The sequence below is a fragment of the Podarcis filfolensis genome (assembly GCF_964270895.1).
Source record: "Podarcis filfolensis genome assembly, chromosome: 9".
NCBI lineage: Eukaryota > Metazoa > Chordata > Lepidosauria > Squamata > Lacertidae > Podarcis > Podarcis filfolensis.
This window is the reverse complement of record NC_139610.1, coordinates 39,695,053-39,715,715: the sequence shown is the minus strand read 5'-3', so window position 1 is coordinate 39,715,715 and position 20,663 is coordinate 39,695,053. Positions and strand designations below refer to the sequence as shown.

The window sequence follows — 20,663 nt, the reverse complement described above, 5'->3', positions numbered from 1 at the left end:
AATTCTACAACATTCTCTGTTTTCAAACCTCGGTCAGCAGCTTCTCAAACATTCATTTTGCTTTTGTTAAGAAACAGGAAACGGCCTTACACAGAGTCAAACCATTGCTCTATCTAGCTTAGTATTCTCTACTCCAGATGTGGGGAAACTTTGGCCCTCTAGGTGTTCCCACTCACAACACCTCCCCTCTAGGAAGAGGAGAGGCTTTGCTGAAATACAACTCACACTGGCCATTGGCCATACTTTCTGGGGCTGATGGGAGTTGTTCATCAACATCTGGAGGGGAAGAAGGTTCCCCACACCTGCTCAAACACACTGATTGGCAGTGGCTCTCAAGAGTTTCAGATAGGGATCTTTCCTTGCCCTACCAGGAGATGCCAAGGATTGAACCGGATACCTTTTTTATTCAAAGCACATGCTGTGCTGGCCTGCTACAAAGCTTCCCCAAGAGGCATGGGGCAACAGAGATCACTCTGTCCAGCCACCTTTCTTTGTTCAATTACTTACTGATAATTTTGTAAGACAGCCTTAACTTTTTTTGCTTTAATACTACTCCAGCTTTTTACATCATGCTATCAATGATTACTCATTGTGCACTAGGACATCCTTTTTTGACAGAACAAATTTTCTAGTTAATGTTTTATATGACAGCTGTATTGCAAATAATAAAACAGGGGGAAAGTTTTTGTACTACTGAATCGAAAAAGTTGTCTGAAAATAACACCCACCACTGCAATATGGTTTTATTGTGGCTCTGCTGTTCCAGCTAAACTCTGAGAGTGTGATTTATGCTCAAGGTATTTCCTGTTATACCCCCCCCCTTGAAATATAATAAGGAAAAGATTCTTTTAGCGTAAGTGCTAAAATATAATTGAATTCAACACTTGTGATAGCTTGCAATTACCCATTACTGATCACATCATCTTCTGTTCATTTCTCCCCCTCACACTCAACTCAGAAAACGTATTTGCATGGGGAGTTAACCAAATATAAAACTACAACCAGCTATTATTTGCATGTATTTTTTAAAAAAGAGTAAGCTGGTTTAAAAAGGGGGGGAAACAGCAAAACTAGATTTTGTTTTCTATTATATTTCCTAATTGCTTATCATTCAATTAGTATAATCTTAAATAGGACTTTTCCATTGCACTAGATAGAAAAAGAAAAAAGAGCAAAACTAGATTTTGCATTCTATTATATGTCTTAATTGCTTATCAATCAGTTATCATAATCTAAAATAGGACTTTTCCACTGTACACGTAATAGTGCTGCACTAGATATTAATGTTGATCTTTTTCATTTAAAATTATACGAGATAACCAAACTAATTTTGTCCCCCTGATGTCTTAACTGGCCGTTTCCACCTCCATCATTCAACCCAAAAACTGAGATCCAGCTCCGAGGGTCTTCTGGAGGTTCTCTCATTGCGAGAAGTGAGGTTACAGGAACCAGGCAGAGGGCCTTCTCGGTAGTCAAACCACCCTGTAGAACTCCCTCCCACCAGACTTTTAGAAGACACCTGAAGGAAGCCTTGTATAGGGAAGGTTTTAATATTTGATGTTTTACTGTGCTGGATGTTTTAATTTGTTGGAATCTGCCCAGAGTGGCTGGGGCAAGCCAGTCAGATGGGTGGCATATAAATAAATCATCGCCATCACAGGAAGTTGGTTTCTTTGTTTTATATGGCATTTGGGATCCAGATGATCACAAACAGAATTCTGTTCATGGAACAGGGCTTTCCAGCCCCTTTTCCAAAGTGGAACCCACTGTAGCCACTGAAAATTTGCTCTTGTGTTCTAGGTGTCTCTCAGAAAAGTGGTGGGATAAGACACAGAGATGTGCAATGGGAATGGAGAATTAGAGGAAACTGAGTGGGGAAACTTGCACTAGCCAAGACTCATGCTACTTTGGAGCCAAGGTTGATCATTCAATACATCTATCTTACTTAAGTGTTATAAAGCTTGCTAAACATTCACTTTTAAATTTACACAATGCCTTCTATCACCATTTGCTAATCATTTACAAAAAATAAATAAAAAGCAAAATAGCCATCTGAATAAAGAGTGCTGTTTAAAGAACTGCAGTCAGGGAACGTTCAGTAAACATAACACAGCATTGCTTTAAATGGGATAATAAAAGGGAAGAAAAAGGTATATTTTGTTTTTAAATACACATACGCTTACTATTAATAATTGATTCATGTGGAAAGAACAAAGTGATTCAGCTTCACACTCCCTCCTTTATTTAGTCAGTTGAGTGCAAGAGAGCACATGTGTCTCAAATAGGGCATTTTGAGAGTTATTAAGCACATGTCCAAGGACACATTTAATAGCAACATTTTTATGTTCCAGTTTAACTAATATGCGTTAGCCTAGTCTCACATATGTAGCAGAAGCTGGAGGGAATGGTAGTAGAACAGACGAGCATTGACTGTGGGTGAGCAATTTTTAATGCTTTAAAACATTTCCATGCAAGTAGAAAACTAGCGCAACAGGAACCTGGGTGGGCTAGAACCTTTCATCAGATGGACTAGCTTGTGGAATTCTTTGGTTTTAATTTGCAATGTGTTTGCTAATTGGGGGGACCATTTTAAAGTGGCATTTCCCGCCTGCAGTATGAAAGGGGTACAGTTCACTCTTCAATAATCTCCTTGAATAAATCTGCTTGGTTTCCTCTTTTTTCCTCTTTTTCTCTCTGTGTGTCATATACATCAGACTGAGAACGGGGAACAGTTTATCTTTTAAACTCTGAATGAGATTTTGAGCTGCAAAGGAAAATGCAAACAGTCAGCAAAACCTTCTCCAAAGTTTTTGAAATGAATCCAGTACCTGTATCTGTAGAGTACACCCGGAAACTTTTGTCCCAAAAACCACAGACCAGGATGTAGCGATTGTCAGAAGTGATGACGAAACACTGGGAATGGACTTGAATGCTTTGATCTAGGAGATCCGTAATTTGTCTCTTGTGCATACCCGTATTGCTGGCTAGAAGGGGATGGGGGCGGCGAGACAAAAGAGAAAATAATTATTTAACACAGTAGCAAATCGAGTTTTAATTTCTTGTCAAACTGATGCACACACATTCATGCTTGTTGCTCCCTCCTACCCACCCCCAATCCTTTCACTTCTTCCCCACCATTTTGCTACAATTTCCCCATCTTATCGTCAAGCACATTCTATAAGCCTCAAGTTACATACCAATGGCATTTCCAAAGTATGCTTATCCAGCAGAATCAACCAGGTGAGTTATAACTCTGGCAGATACACATTAGGACAATTATCAACCTCGATACACCACTGGTTATACTCAGAAACATTATGGGAGTTAATACCAGATTCACCATAATTTCAGTGATACTGGGTTGTATATTGAAATCCGTGCCCTTCCAAATGGAATATCATACTCTATACACTATATAAAGTGCTGATGTGAAAAGAGATTATACTTTATCTTCAAAAGGTATTAATATAAACAGATGGTGATGTTTGTGTGTATTGTTACTTAATAAACTGCACTGTTAACTTCACTTTGTTACACTTGCTTAAAACATAAATGTTTAAACTATAAATCACTTTAAATGTCATGGCAAATGCAATACAGGGTTCCTGCTCTTTTTAAGACAATAGTAATGTGAGTTTCAGTTCCTCCCACTATTCAAACCTAAAGCCAATTTCCCTATACCACTGCTGCTTCCCCTCTAACACTCCTCAACTAGGCAGTGAGGGCTACATGAGTAGTCTTCATGCAAATCTATGACCTTTTTCCTCCAGAGTCTGTCAGAAACTCTGCTGCAGTCTTCTCCAGGGTCCAGAACCACCATTATCTCAGGTTCTCTGCAATCTCATTGGCCCTTGAGTGCAAAACTCTCCTGAAGACAATCCCTCAAGTCATAAGTTCTTCCTCACAGACCTTCTTCCTCAGCTTTAGCCAATGATTTCAGCTCTTGATTCCTCTCAGCTTCTCTGAGCTACTTCTTAACTCCCTTGATGTCTACTGCCTGACTCCAGCTTCCAGCCCTTTCTTGAGCTAACCAACAGCCAAACACCAGACTCCCATGTGCTCTCCTTGGCCTGACATCTTGAGTCATCCTCTCAACAATAATTCAAATTTGTGTGAATTCCTGCTCCCTGATCGGCCTGTAACTGAGCAGAATGTCTATAAAGCAGAAACCTGACTCACAGGGCTATCACGGGTTTTTAAAGGGCAAGAGTTAGACTATCATTTAGGCCCTCTGCTGATACTCTCTTATCTCCACAGTTCTCTGTAGAAACAAATGACAGTTTACAGAAAGTTAACCCTTAAATTCAACAATGTATTAATCTCCTTTTAAAAAGGAGTGCTGTGTTTTGTTTTTAAAACAAAAAACTTTACCTCCTAATAAGTAGACATCCACAAATGGTATTATACCAGTATTGCACATTTTAAAATGTGCAATATAAGGCTTTATGTAATTGAATGTGTGTGAGGGTATTTTTTAAACTATTCCATTCCTTGGGGAACTCATTAGGGATCAAATGGCTCTGACTTTAAATATAATTTTTGTTTAGGATGCCTACTGCATACTGTGTCATTGTATGTACACTCATATATTTTACAGTGAAAGGTGGTCTATAAATGTCCTAACAAATAAATAAATGGTTGAAGACATAATTTCTTGATACAACTAAAACATTATCACTTGAACCAGGGATAGCAGCGTACAATATAGCTTTTAGGCTGACTAAAAGTAGCTCATGGAAAACCACTTGAATGTCTGGATGTACATTTGTGCATTTGCATTGAAATGCAGAGGGGAATGCACATCAGCATCATAACTCTGTAATGTAGCCAAAGGTTACATTCATTGACCATGACAATCTGTATTATATAAACTAGTCAGCTAAATAGACCCAGTCTGCAGGTAACACTAAGCCAAACTATGACTTAGTGTAAGCATGTTGGCTCCTGGACAGGAGATCAAAGCAGTTTTGGTCTGACTATGGTCCTCCTGCAAGTATGCTGCTGTGAGATTAGCCATGGTTTAGTTTAGCATGCCATCCAGACTAGAGTTTGTTGTTTGTCTTGCTCCAGACAAACCACAAGCTGTAACTGAGGTGGCAAAGAGGATGCAATCTCCTATGAGCCCATACACTTCTTTGTTCATGCTAAGCCATAGTTTGGCTTAGCGTTATGAGCGACAGTGCACCTTGCAACAATTTTCATGTAGTTATTACACATCACCAATCATGGCACATATATCAGTATTCATATGTGCATATACTAATAATCAATTACCACTTAAGAAATTTTTCACTAGCTATAGTAGTTATATTAAGATTCATATACACTTTGACTAATGTGAAATAATGTGACAAAATATTTTGTGACAATTGCCTTGGTCTTTAAATGTAAATATTCTGATTATTTTCATTCAATAACTAAAGAGCTTATAAAAGGAAGGTTTGAGAAATCAAGCTACAGATGAATTTTGAGGTGATTATGAAAATAAATTTTGTGCTCTTCTAAAGTTAAATCATAGAAGAGAAAAAAATGTATTTGCTAAGTGATGCCTTTCAGAACTGTAATACATACAAATTCACAAGCTATAATGAATTATGGTGGCCAAACTGCAAATACCTAAAACAAAGGTTTGCAAACAAACAAGCCCTTCTTCTTGGTAATAAGAATTATCACCACCATAACAAGCCATTTGGAAGCAGAATGCATTATAATGATTTATCTAGCTGAGAAACAATATCCTTACTTTCCTGATTGTGATCCTGAAGTCTGCCATACCCTGGAAAAACGGTAGAATACTAGTACCTGAACACTAAAAATGGCTGAGCAATATATTTCGACTTTGGAACTGTTCTGCAATTACACATTAATTCCCTCAGCCTGAACAGCAGGCCTGTGAAGAAAGGATTGATCTCCCTTAATGATGAAATTCTGGCACCACAGTTTTATTTTTCACAACACAGTGCTGTTAAGAATCCCACTGTTATTATGAAAATTTCCTCAGCAAAAGAGCTCCATCGCATTACTGGCGCACCAATTCATCATAACATGCCTCGCTCTTGCTCATCAACAAGTCTGAGTGATGAAAAGACCCAATATTATCCTGACAGTACTTCATGCGCATTCTCAATCACACATTATTACGGCATCCATATTAATTTTCACTGACACACGTCCTAGGCCTGTTCAAATTAGGCAAACCAATGAGGGGGAGTTGATGAAATACCAGCATAGCCACAGCTCATTGCATTCCAATTTGCATGCAAATGGTTTATCAGGAAAATTCCATTCCCAGCAACCAGCAAGTGAAAAACAACCGTAATCTACACTTCAGGGCCACCATACAGAGCTTAATGAATCGCAAAGAGAGAAGGAAGTGACAGACCTATGAGAGGATCGATTTCCACTGGCAGCTGGTATGGCTGGTCCTGTACGGCACCTTGATGAGCTAGAATGCACGAGAGAAGATTTAAAAACTGTGTTACTTTCAGGCATTAAAACCATGGAAAATCCTATAAATCAAACACTATATGCCATTGTTTCCCTGTGGAAGCTTCATCCATTTATTGAACACCATCAACAAAAAAATCCAGGTGCTTTCAAGGACTGTTTATTACATTTATTTTAGATTATTGCTATTCTCAATGTGTACCATCATCAGAGGCTCCAGCTCTGGACCATAAGCTATAGCAGATGCTTGACCAGCAGCCTCTCATGTTGCAACAAAACAAAATTAAGTGGTAAAGAGCACTGAAAACAAAATGTGACAACCATCTGCTGACTGTGGCAAATATTATTTCCTCCATTAAAAGAAAAAATACTTTGAATAGTACCGCACAAAGGATTTTTTTTTAAAAAAAATCTTACTTTATGATGGAGAAAAGGATTTCGCTCACACTATATTAAATATTCTATTCATCATGGGAAACCTGCATACATGAACTTCAAGAAACATTTGTGAACACCAGAATTTTATGCAAATGTATGAACATTTCTTTTGTAACTGAAACGTTCATGTTTTGCTGATGCTAAACACATTTTTTCCCCTCAGAGCTCCACTTCAAAATATCAATGAAAGCTTCCGGAAATGGAAGCTAACATAATAAAAATCATGTGTGCAATATCTCGCATTTTCACATGTACCTTGCAAAGCATATGCTTATTATAAAACCAGCATTGCTGGAATGATTACACAGTTGTTATGGAATTCAGAAGTCCTGCTTCAGCAAAATCTGAATAAATGATGACACAATGTAAGTTTCTACCCTATATGGACATAATGGGTAGTAAAGTGCTTAAACTGACAAGTTACCAAAATGAAGTAGGTGTACAATTTTACTTGCACATATAAAAAGCCACGTTAGTACGCCTCCTTGTCCTTGCATTCTTTGCAAAAGTAGTTTTTATTTAGTACCACAATTGTGATAGGAATTTTGTAACAAGCTCTGAACAAGAACTCTGTCTTGTGGTTTATAAGCTTAACAGCCAGACATATCAAAAATGAAAGGGGGGGGGGGAATAACATTTGATAAAGAAGTGAAAAGGCTAAGGAGCAATGAAGGTTTAATGGGTAATAGGTAGTAGAGAACAGTGAACATTGCTGAATAGGAGATGACTTGGTGGACAAATTGCTCCAAAGGAACAGCAAGGAAAAGAAGTGGGAAAAGTGGGAAATCAAGAGATATAGAGGTTGCTATATTTGTTTGGTAAAACTCACTATTCAAATTTAAACAGACAGAGGACCAAGGATGGTCTTTTTGCTATCCCGCTGCAAGGCAGGCCACGATAATTCAAAAGTGTGAATTCTGGTCATAGATCTGATTCTAGAAATTTCTAAAAAGTATAGCATTACCTGTTGTTTTGTTGGGCAAATTAATTTACTTATTATAAAAAGTATTTGGCAGCTAACCTTTGAGCTTTGAAGTCTACTTATTCTACAGAACAAGGTATGTATCTTATAGGGCAGTTACAGCATTTTATTGTTATATAGAGATAGGCTACATTATTAGGTTTTCTTGTGCAATTCCTTTATAACACTGCTCTGAAAGGTTTTCTAATGACTAGAATATTTCAAAAACATAATTCTAAAATTGCTATTAACAGAACCTGAAATAGAAGGGAACTAATTACCAGATCATTTTATGATTGTGATTATGATTTATTAATTTCTATAGCCCCAAATATCACAGGGCAGTTCACACACCCCCCCCAAAAAAAATACAAAATGAGAACACAAAATACATAATAAAAGCAGGAATAAAAACAAAAACAAACCAATAACTCCCCATCTCATGAACACATTTAAAGGGCCATAGAATGTTAATCAGTCAAAGGCCTGGTTGTAGAGAATTTTTTTCACCTGCCACCTAAAGATATGTAATGAAGACACCAGGTGAGCGCCACTGTGGAGTGCATTCCACAAACAGGGGGGCCACCACAGATAAGGCCCATTTAGGTGCTTCAACCCTCTGAACTTCTTATGAGGGAGGCACATAAAGAAGGGCCTCAGATGATGATGGCAGGGTCTGGGTTGGTTTATACGAGGAGATGCTGTCCTTGAGGTATTGTGGTCTTGAGCCGTTTAAGGCTTCACAGGTCAAAATCAGCACTTTGACTTGGGCCCAGAACTTATGTCAGCCAGTGCAGTTGGGCCTTCTTGCCCCAGTGATCAAACTGGCTGCCGGATCCTGAACCAGCTTCGGGTGTCTTTTTAGATATTGTCTTTTTAGATATTAATAGGCATACTGAAGGATCTCATATTGGTTTGGATCAAATGAATACCTTGTTCATGTGAAAGGTATTTTAATTCATGCAAGGTGATGCTCTTTATTTTTTGCTAGTTCCCTCCAGCTGCAGTATCCATACCTGCATCCTTCACAGTCCTCCAATCCCAGAAATGACTTTCTAGAGGTATAGTGGGAAGGATGGAAAGTTCCATTCTCATAATGGAACTTCGCTTGTGGTTCCTAAGACCCAAACCATTACAAACAAACATGCATCATCTTTGACACATAAAATCAACCCAACTTGCTGTTTATATCTTAACTTGCTAGTATTCCCATACTTACCAGGAAGGTTGTGCCACTTATTCACAGCAAACAGTCGATTAGCAGTGACGGTAATCACAGCAGGATTTGCCAAACCAGGCTGGGTGTTGGCTGCTACATGCGTTACAGGGGAGTTTGATGGAAATTTGAGGACCATGATGACATCTTGCTGAGCTTGGTCTGTGAACATCAATGGACTCTGCAGGAGGAGATACTGTTGAGTGGGCACAACAAGACCCCAACCACACGGAAAAAAGGAAAGACAAAGGAGGAAGAAAGAAAGGACAGAACAGGACAAAAGAAGGAAGACCCAATTAAAACAAGCAATAGCCACCGCAAATGAATGCCAATGCAGTAATTTTTGACAGGCCCATGGAAACTATCATTTTATTGAACACCTTGAGGTTTTTTTCCTTAATTACATACAGAGCGAAAAAAATATCAAGAAGCCAACATTTGTAGCAAGTCATTGGCCCCATTTAAAAGTTTCCAGTTGCCTGTGTCTTGCAAACAGTTTAGCTTCAACATCAGCAGAAGTAGTGCTTCAAAAAAAGTACACCCCAATAAAAAAATAAAATAAAGCAGAGAATTTTAAAAGCTGCACCAAAGCTCAAAGAATAAAATTCCAGGAAAATCATAGAGAGGATAAAAAAACAGAAAACTGAATTTGCAGTGTTTGCATACCATCAGAATTAATTTAGGAATAGCAATACAGAATTAAAATGTGTAATGCATGTACTTTTCTACATCTTTCTATGTATTGTATAGCTTAGACACCAGAGGCTGTCACTGATACAAGGAATAATCTTTTGCCAATTCACCAGCAGATCCTAGTATCACCTCCCATAGAAGATTTTCAGAGGACAGAGAGGATTGCAGGAGTAAAGAGGGTTTGGTGAAAATTGTGTCCTCTACCACAGGAGTATTCCATGAGCAGAATTCCAGTCATGGAAAATTATGATCTAAGTCTAGAACTTTATGACATTAAAGCAGAATAAATTAAAGGTGGGTGTAGGGGTTGGATAAATCTAAGTTAGCTGCACTCTGTTCCCATTGAAAGTCTCTGGAACATACATAAAAATCTATAAATGAAATGTATTAGAAAACCACAAGATTTAAACCACTATCCTAAAAACTTGTGCTGATAGACAATGCATAATGTCACTATGACAAAAGCATCTCTCATTCTTTTGTGATGCTTTGTCGACACAGCTATTAAGCTATAGAAAGCTCAAGTCAGGATTGTCAGAGTGCTTGGTTTTAATGTTCAGTTTGCTGAGAGAAATTTATATTTACATGGAGTGTTTTCTTCATTGTCCATTAGTATTACCTGTGACTGCATCTGAGAAACTATTTCTTAATAATTAATTAGTATCTTTATGGAATTTGAATACGCTGGTAATGGCTTTTGCCTCTTTATCATCAGCAACTTTACAATGCATGTACACATATGTAAATGTGTATATAAGAGAGCACATTTAGCATATTTTTATACAGAACTAATAAAAAATTAAGTTCATTTGCATTTTTATTATCACTCCTTTTAAAAAAGTTATTAAGAGTACTTAGAAAAACATATTGCACTATGAATTCCTATTTACAGTCTTTGTATAAAGGTGTAAATAAAAACAACTAATAAGCTACCCAGACACCCTTTTGAGCAAGTGGCTAAAAGCCAATCAATATTATGAGTTAATCCTCCCTGGATGCTCATTCAATTAAAGGTGTCAGTAATGCCTCATCTGATGTGGCCTCAATTAAATCCAGCTATCTGATGGTGTGAAAACACAAGGGGATACAGCAACAGCAGCCAAACCAGACAAATAGGCAGCCTTCATGTGATTGCTAATTACTACACCTGGTGCATATTATGGCTTGTGCACTTAACGCAGCCCATGGTGCCTTTAATTTCTTCTCTATACATACTCCACCTACCTCCCCTTCCCCCCCCCAAAAAAATCTTGCATTGAAACTTTTAGTGATTAACTGAATCATTATGGTGGTAAAACATTTGGCTTTGTGACAGGGAAAGCCAATGTACCAATGCATCTGAAAAGCCAATGTGTTTTTGTCTAGGAAAAACTTGATCTTTGCTCAAATTCTAGTGTTCAAAACCATTTATCATCTGGTACCTGGGTTATCAAACAACAACAGCTGCAGGAGTAAAAACATGAACCTCAGCGTAGGACTGATCTGCACATTTTACATTTCTGAAGACATTTGCAGATGGAGAAGTCAATTACACATCTGCTTACTTGGAAAAGCTGAGAAGTGCAAAGTGGTAACAAAATCTCATCACCGCCCAATGCTCAGACATATCATCTGCCCACCCGTTCCCTGAGAGATCTGTATAGTTTGGCTACAACTTTAGAAATGGAATGTGTGGATCAGACCACCACTGAACTTAAAAAACAAAACTGTTAAGGATTTGGAAGCTACCGTAATCAGAGGATCAACATGTTGATTTCCATATTGTGTTAAAGAGAGTTACAATTTAATGTTTCATATTACTTACATACAGTGGCGTAGCGTGGGGGGTGCAGGGGGGGCCGGCCGCACCGGGCGCAACATCTGGGGGTTAGGGTTAGGGTGCGCAAATCCACGGGTTAGGGGGCGCAAATCCACGGGTTAGGGGGCGCAAATTACTTGCCTTGCCCCGGGTGCTGACAACCCACGCTACGCCACTGCTTACATACAATCATGTACCTGCATAATAATACAGTGTGAGCAACCTTGAATTCAAACAACTGATAAGGTAACTGATGTATCTTGTGCTTTTTGGTTCTTTTGCTTCCCACCAAAACCTCTCCTCCTGCTTTGGCCCATCTGCCTCTACTTCCCATAAGTACAACTCTAACATAGTATGGCAACCTTAATTTAGTACAGAAAATTTGTTGTCATTAAATGTTGCATGTTTTAGTATTGAGCACAGAACCACAGGGGCCATGCAGAAAACTATAGATCCTATGATATATCTGAATATTCTGAAAACACACAGTTTGCAAACAAACACACCTGACTCTTCACAAGAACCACACCTTGAGTAAATTCCACACCCAAATGAAGACAATGGATGGCATCCAATGGTGTCAGCCTGCTTTCAGAACAGGCTTCCACTCTTAACGTTGCTCATGCAACGTTGGATATCACCTAACAGCAAAGTACCCATCGACTCTAATGCCCTGGCTTGTCCGCAATGTTCCTAAAACCTGGCTCAGAAAATGAACAAACCTTTTCTATCCTTCATAATGCATTCAATTAAGTCTATGGAGAAAGAACATTTAAATCACTTAAAATTATCTGTACTGGGAAATGAAGTGTGTCTGTATGAATTTGGAGCAGCTGATTCGCAAATAATTAACCTGGCACCTAACTTACCACCTGCATGGCAGAGCTTCTTGGAGGATGTGGCTCTATGAGCAGTTGGGAAGGAGTCTGCCCAAAACTTCGGATTTGAGCTTCAACAGCCTGGAAAAAACATAGGCAGGTTTGCATGTTAAGAGGTGCTAATTACAGGCAATAGAACCATAACTGTCACCTGAAAATGTCATTCCACACTTCTGGTTTTTTTCATCTTGAAAATCAAGCCCGTGTGTGCACAGTGGGGCTAAGTGCTTGGCACTGGTATTAAGAATGAGGTAATCATTTTAGTACTCTAGGAGCTATTTCCATGAGAAACTGCAAAACTTCATTCTGTTCCGTGATATTAAACAGAGACCAGCTATTACAATCAGAAACTCTCCTTATGGACTCCATTTTTCTTTGCTTCCACCGCCTTGTTCTGCTTGCATCATATGCCTGCAACAAAAGCTAATATTTTCAGGTACTAAGAAAAACTCAGACCTCTCAGTATTTCTACCTTTGTACTGAGCGTTACCCCAAAGGTGGAAAAAGTAGCAAAGGCCCTCAAACAGAATTGTCAATATAAAATGCAATACAAATTACATTTAGGATGGTATCAGCAGCATAAAATTTAAATGTAAGAATGTGTTCAGAACAACTGTAATTTAAAACTAAAGTATTTTCTATATAACCCCTTTACTTTTCTAAATAATGAAATCAAATTTAATGAACAATATTCAATTAATTTTAAAAAAAATTACATTGAAATGCAGAGATAAATATGGGCTGCCCTTTCTTAGTTTGAGGTTGTAATCCTGTGTACCGGTAGGGTGCTTAAATCCTATTGAATCGAAGCAGCCTTACTGTATGAAGGACTGCAATCTAAATGTTACAAAGTGATAAATTGATTGAAATGTCTTGAAATAGCAAGTATTCATTCTTTAAATATCAGTTCTACTTAATTTGCTCTAGTTACAAAGCCAAGACATTTATTTTGTATCTTTTAAAGACCTTAGGCAAATTGCTCTGGAGAAAACTACCATGCTCTTCAACCGAAAGGTCTATGCCCCAGTCTTCCCACTCCTGGTTTCCCATATATTGCTGAAGTACAATTCCTATGATCTCTGACCATTGACCATGGTTGTTTGAGATGACTAGGGTTGTAATCCAACATCATCTGAAGATCCAAGGGTGAAACTTGCAGTAAAGTTCTTAGCTTTATTTAAATGATTTGCTAATATTATGAAAATAATAACCTACACAGAATCATGACACTAATTATGACAGTTCCAATCCGATGTGGTGACCAACTCCAATTAAACTCAGAGGAACTGAGCGAGTGAATTAGCATTGTTCCAAATGTGATCCTGAATCTATAATACAAGCATCTTCATACTTGGAAATAAGAACAGCTTGTGCTGTCCAGGCATCTGAGGACAGGGCTACATGGTCTAAAGAAGAAAGGACTGCTGCCAAAATGGAAGTCTTCTGTTGAGTTCTCTTTCATTTCCCATATCAAAGTGAAGTGCAATTGACCACAAGTCTGATACTTCCATGCTGTGTACATCAGAGGCCACAGGAGCCAAATGACGTGAAGCAGGAATCAGGCTGTTGCAATGACATCAGGACAGGAGTAAATTGAAGTAGCTTCAAGGACATGGGCCTAAGTACAGTGTGTCATAATGATACTGAAGCTAAGCAGATCTGTGCATGAATGAGAGACTGCATATGTATCCTTGAGTTCCAAGGGTGGGCTGGAAACTCAGCACTCTGGCAGCCAATAGTTCTGTCCCAAGGTTATCTATTATCTCTGGTCTTCAACAGTAGTACACATTTATTTACTATGCATTCCAAGAACTGCAATGAAACTGCCAGGGAGCTGGGCTCGGCTATTACTCTGCCATATAAGCTTTTCACTAGTGAAAAGTTTCCCACATCAGCATCTAATTAAAAAGTAATACAATTAATCTGGAACATCAACTACAATAATACAAAATTGCACAAACCAACGTTTTAGCTCAATGCTTCTAAAACATTTCAGTAATAAAAAGTCCTATTTCTGTTAGTCCTCTGTAATAACAGAACTTTGGTTCTTTCCATAATTGTTCCAGATGCTGTAAAATGAGGCTATAAAATGAAACAAACTATAGGACTCCTTTACAATCCATTGCTTTACACACACACAGAGAGAGAGAGAGCGTTTAGCATTTCCACATGTTAAGCCGAAAAATATGTTAATGTGTAATGAACAAATGATTAAATATTGATCACTTGTACTGATTGTGTATATACACACACATACGCAACTGGTTACCAGGTGTGTGGAATTACTTCTCTGCTTTCTCTTCTCTCTGGCAGTAATAAAGAGGCAAGAGAAACGTAGACTTTCCTTGGCAGCGTTTTAGTTTTTAATTTAATGCGTAGTTCCAGTCTCTGAACATATTATATATTCCAGTACTCAGTTTCTGAGGAGATGTGGGAGACCCAGGCTGTTTGGGAGTCATACTATCTGCCCTGGAAGCCTGCTACTTAATACTAAACATGTGGGAACAGGATTCAATTGCTCAATGAGGAGGCAAAGGAACTCTGCACATGCTCAAAGGCATTTAAAAAATCACTTTACATGTTCCAAGCTTTAGCTCTCCTATTATAAACAAGCAATTGGGCTGAGCTTTTTTGAGCCCTGGCATAAATTAAACTCTTCTCTCTTTTAACTGTGAAAAAAAGTTAATTCAATAGTATGCAGTGCCCACCAAATAGGGTTGTAAATTTCTCCAGGAGACGCGTATTAGAGAGTTTGAACATATGGATGCAGTTAAGGCAAAAACAGATGTTTGTTACTTTTCTTTGCAGCACCACTCAGAAACGAAATCAAAATTGCTTCCCCTCCGTGTTTATGTCTGAAAAGGACTATAAAACGGAATGGGAAGGAGGTAGAGGGAGAAGTGGAAGACAAAATGAGAAAAAAAGAATAGAATTGCCTACAGTTTTAGCGAAAATAATGAGAGTGATTAAAGCAATCTCAAATGCAGTGATTGCAAGCATTACGATATTGAGATTTAACAAAACTCGTTAATATGAAGGAAGTTGCTTAAAGCTACTTTTTAACAATCATACAATATCGCACAGGTATGTTTCTTGGATCATCTTGCATATATTAGATGGATTTATATCTATGCAGGATTCAACAGAGTCCATCTAAAAGATGCCAATTTTCTATACAACATTGTGAATGTTGTAATACTCTCAAGCTACAAACATCTGAAACTAAAATGTGCTTCTGTCAATCAAATATGGCGAATTATTAATGTATTCAAAGTTTGACCTGCTATCTTCCCATGATTCAGAGCTCCTTATGTCCAGTTTTATCCTCACAACAATATCTGCATGGTAGGTTAGACTGAGATAAAGCACTGAGCCTAAAATCACCCAGTGAACATCCTTTCTGGCTGAGATTTAAACCCAGCAAGCAGTTTACACCACACTAGAGCTGATGGCATGAGGCACATGCTGGGGGGCGGGGCGGGGAATTGAGTGGAACATTTTGGTGTTGCCAGGACACACATCGAAGAAATGGTTTCCCCATACCTTTGGTTCATACACCACTTATGTTCAGCATAATTATGGCTCTTGGCTTTGAAAATAATCAGTGATTTCTAGTTATTCCTTTCCTTTCAGTAGCATGCTGCTTGACAGCATCAGGGAAGACTGACTTTCCATTCAAATGGTGCAGTTGAATGGCATATTTAGGGCTGTGTGGGATACTGCCCACACCCCAATTTGCAGGACCATTTTTCCCCCAGAAAAGGTTTATGTAGGTATGTGCAGAATATCAGAACTTTGGGGGAAGAATGAGTAAAAGTTGCTCATGAGTCGTCGTCCCCACTCCTCATGCTTGTGCTCCATGTTGACTTCAAATCTGCTCCCAAGAACAGATTTAGGGGGCACGTTTGGGGAGAAGTCCTGTTGTGCAAATGGAATTCATTCCGCTCCCACAAAGCTACTTAGTGATATAGATATTTTGATCTATATATGGCAAAAGTTTCTTTTGGAAGAAAAGAAGTAAATATTGAATTGTATTTTTTTAAAAAGGAATAATGAGCTGGATTCAAAGTCGGATGCGCAGAAAGCTGGTGCACATTTTGCCTCATATATTTCTTGGCTGTTGTATATGCTGTCTGATGAAGAGTGTTTGCTTCTCCTCATAATAAAGACAGACAGATAATCTGGTAAAAACATTAAGTATACTTTTACCAAAAATACAGTTGATGTTAAATGTTTTGAAGTTGTAGGAGCAAATATCAACTGTTATCAACTGTGGATAACAGAAGCCTACCTTTTCCAATACTAGCAGGCAGGATGGCAAGTAACAAAGGCCAAAGTCACTCTGGATGTGATTTGCTTCCTACAAGTCATTTTTCCCCCCTGATGCATCAGGTACCCATCAGTAGAGAATGGAAATTAGGTTGGGCAGGAAAATAAACGCAGCTCTGAAAGTCTTATGCTCATATCATGAGCTACTAGGAAAACCTAACAATAATATGTTTTCATCTGCAATATGTCAATTATCAAAGATTATGTGCAGAAACTAACAGGGCTCTATGTTGTCATTTTTATTTGGTTGTAGAATTCTGACTGGATATTATTTTGGGGTGCCACTACTTCTCCCAAGGTGCTCTTTCGATGGAGAGTGTGTGGGGGAAGAGGAAACTTCAGAAGGCGAGGGGGGGAGGTAAAACTTTTTAAAGCATAATCATCGGGTCTCCAGAACTCCATTATACGTAAAAAATAAACTTTATGTGAGAAGGGGAAAATGGTGTATGAAAACCTACTTTGTCCAGTCTAATTATAAGAATAGCTGTTGTGGGCAATTACATTACAGCCAGTGAGTTAAAACAGAAAAGTAATTACAGTTTGTGAAAACAAGGATTTATTTTCCCTTTCAGAGTCATGCAACTTGCTCTAATCTGAATCTGTACATTCCAGGCATATTAAACTGAGGCCTAGTGTAGCTTCAGTGCAATCTCCAATTCATGCAAACTGTCCATCTACTACATTGTAATCCCAGCTGCCAATCTGAAATAAACCAGTTAGTCAGAGCAGACACAACCTACAGAAACAAATGTCACTCAATAATGTTCAGAGGCACTGGGTTCATGGATAATTTCAAACAGTATCTCTGTCTGGAACACTGATGTGCTCATTGAGAACACCTAAATCTCTAGCTACTGGAAATAAGCAGATAAAGTGGAACAAGAAAAATAGGCCTGCAAAATACTTCAAAGAGACTTAAGAGAAAATGCCAAAGGAATTCAAAGAAACTTGAAGGAAGAATGACTGAATGTAATGCATGCAAGAGTGCAGATACTTTGGGGATGGCGCAGATTTCATTATGAGATTAGGAACCATCACACTTATTTTCACACAGTATGAGAATATCATTCAGGCTGTACTGCCACATTTCACGGTTAACAATGTTGGATAGCAGGGCAGAAAAGCACTCAGCATAATGATACCAGGTCCTGAGTTAAGTTCTACTAGTAACTAGACATTATGGAGAGCAAAGGGATAGCTCAACAAATGGCTGTCGGTTTGGACAGCAGTTGTGTTTTTTCCCCGTATGTCTAGTTCTCTACCCCAGATTGTTAAATTAAATGGACCTTTGAATTTACTGATAAGAAGGTAATTCTTATGCTTGCTCTTGTGCCGGAGCCAAACAAGTTTAGTTTCTCGCGGTAAGTACAAGTTGTGCCAAAGAAATTACGTATCACACTACTTTGTTCTTATTTATATCAAAATAGTGTTACTTAAAGAGAAACATCAAATGCTGATATTGTCATTAAATCACCATTTAAAACAATACAGTTAGTACTTGAAAACAAAGGTTTTTCCTCACTAAATGGAGTTTGCTTTTAAAACTTTAACTGGTAATAGATACAAGCAGAATACCCTTTCCTCAGAGGATCCTTATCCAAACAAAATTAATTCATAGTGAAGTATGAAGCAGGTTCTCCTAAAAAAAAAAAAGGAATCCCAAAAAACACTCCTGAATATATTACCATCTTGCAGTGGGCCTGTTTTTCACTAAGCTTCAGAGAAAGAGATCACAGCCCAGTGCCCAGTACTGTTGACAAGCTAAACTCCAGGTGGCCATGAAAACAATGTATTTGGTTTTGATATGTTCTTTTTTAAAAAATAAAAAATCTGGCACAGTTTTATGGTATTTTAAATGCAGGTTTTCAATTAAAAGCAGACTAATCCTTAACATTTATTTAGCTTTTCGGTGTTTCTGTGCTGTGTGCTGTGTCAAGCAAACCATCTGGGCAACACACTTCTGGCCAGTGAGTCTTCCAACATATTTGTTTCTACAACACTTTCGAATTGTGCATAAATGTAGTATTCAGTTATTTTATTCACACATTTGAAAGATACTCCTTTGCTGCAGCGTCCTGTAATCACTTTACTGAATTTCTAAGACATGCATCAAAGGTTGTACTCCATCTGCATGTAAACAAGACCTGCTGATAATTTAAAAGTATTTAGCGACTGTTAAGACTAGGCTATAAATACAAATCTGTTTAGATTTCCTGAAAGATTCACTAGCTCAGCTGTCTTCATCTGATTTAGAGCTGAAATACCTGGCTCCCACCATGGATGAAAAGGACTGGGAAGTCAAACATACTTTCTATCTGATAGGGTAGCAGACTTGCTACTGCTGTCATTAAATTGGGGTAAACTAAACACTGCTGATGCTGGTGAAAAAAAAATCCCACCATTCAAATGCTGGCCTGTATGAAATAACCAATTTTGGAAAATGCTCAGGCTCAATATATGTCAGACCTTCAGAGGAGTAGAAAACAGGAAGTGAGGTAGTAGCTGCGCAGAGCTCTAGGTGTTCATTTCCATCATATCTGATCCACAAAAACTGGGATTCTTCAGGGTTTTTGAACAAACACAAGAAACTACAGTAAAAGTGAAGGCAACAAAGGCTAAGGAAGAGACTAATTTCTATTTAGTAATTGTATGTGGGCCCCAAATATCAGAAAGAATGCCTCCACCCAGACCAACCCCATCCATTCACCAAGATCTGTTGAGGAAACCCATTTGGTGACCCCTGTGCTTGCATTGCAGAGGTTTGGGGGATGGCCTTCCCTACAGTGGTTCCAGATCTCTAGAACAGCCTCCCTTCTGAAGTGCAACTCGTCTCTACACAGTTTTCCAATGTCAGGGGAAGGCACAGCTCTTTGTGCAGCCTTTTGAGGAGGGATTTTGTTCATTAAATGTATATCCTGCCCCTTCCTGACAAGGGAGGCAAGCACACAAACGGTAAAACATCTAAAAACAATTCCAGTACAGATGCAGGCTCAGAAAGATCTCTGCTAAAAAGGCTTTTTAGAAGAGGATGGGCTTCAGTAGGCAGCAAAAAGGCAAAAACAATGGTGCCTAATATGCAATTAGAATTCCAAAGGCCACCACACTAAAGATCCAATTTTTGTTTTGTATGGAAATCACCTACTGAAGAAAGCAGTGATCATACAGCAGATGAGACACTATTTCAGGTGTCTTGTACCAAGCTGCATAAGACTTTACACATTTGAACCAGCACCTTGAACTTAGCTTTGGTAGCTAACTGACAGGCAGTGCAATTCTCCCAGCAGTGGCCTAACATGGTGGCTATATCCTGCTCCAATGAGCTGTCAAGCCATTGCTTATTGCACTAGTTCCAAACCAACCTCCAGGACAGTCTTATATATAGCACGTTGTAGTCATCCAACCTGGTGTTAAGCAGGTTTCTGAACTATCTTGGTTCAGAAACAGCCATGGTTGTTATACTGGCTGAAGCTGGAAAAAAAGTATTCCTAGCCACTGATGTCACCAGGGTCTAAGCAACAAAAATGGATTTAGGACTATAAATGACATGCATGGTAACCTTAGAATGTTTAGTTTCACTTTCTGCTGTTTGTTTTATCTGTGAATGCTACTGACATTTATTATGATGTTTTAAGTTATTTATTCTTCAGTATGGTTTTATTGTTTATTGTGGACCACTTTGGGACCTTCAGGTAAAGTGTGGATTATAAATACTTCAATGAATAAATAAAGCCATTTAAAAAGCAAGCTATTTCTGATTACTTATAGCCTCCTCTTAGGTATCTACATAGTTCTATATTAGTATCAGAAAGATGTTTAGGATATATGCCACAAAGAGGTGCATCTCAGCACATCTGCACTAGTATTTTCAGCTATCTATATGTCTGAATGCAACACAAGAGACCT

The 20,663-nt window shown here is 38.4% G+C and overlaps 1 protein-coding gene across 4 annotated transcripts in view; it reads right to left on the bottom strand.

The window, feature by feature from the left end:
- Positions 1 to 20,663, bottom strand: part of LRBA (LPS responsive beige-like anchor protein) — a 354,335-nt gene that overhangs the window by 23,870 nt on the left and 309,802 nt on the right. For 2 of the 4 annotated variants that reach the window (XM_083630908.1, XM_083630909.1), the window contains exons 49-52: positions 12,423 to 12,512; positions 9,066 to 9,258; positions 6,383 to 6,445; positions 2,829 to 2,984 (exon numbers count right to left, since the gene is read on the bottom strand). In XM_083630908.1, the coding sequence (XP_083487034.1) occupies positions 2,829 to 2,984; positions 6,383 to 6,445; positions 9,066 to 9,258; positions 12,423 to 12,512 (502 nt within the window). The remainder of the gene's footprint in view (positions 1 to 2,828; positions 2,985 to 6,382; positions 6,446 to 9,065; positions 9,259 to 12,422; positions 12,513 to 20,663) is intronic. The other 2 variants (XM_083630910.1, XM_083630911.1) reach the window with 1 other exon arrangement.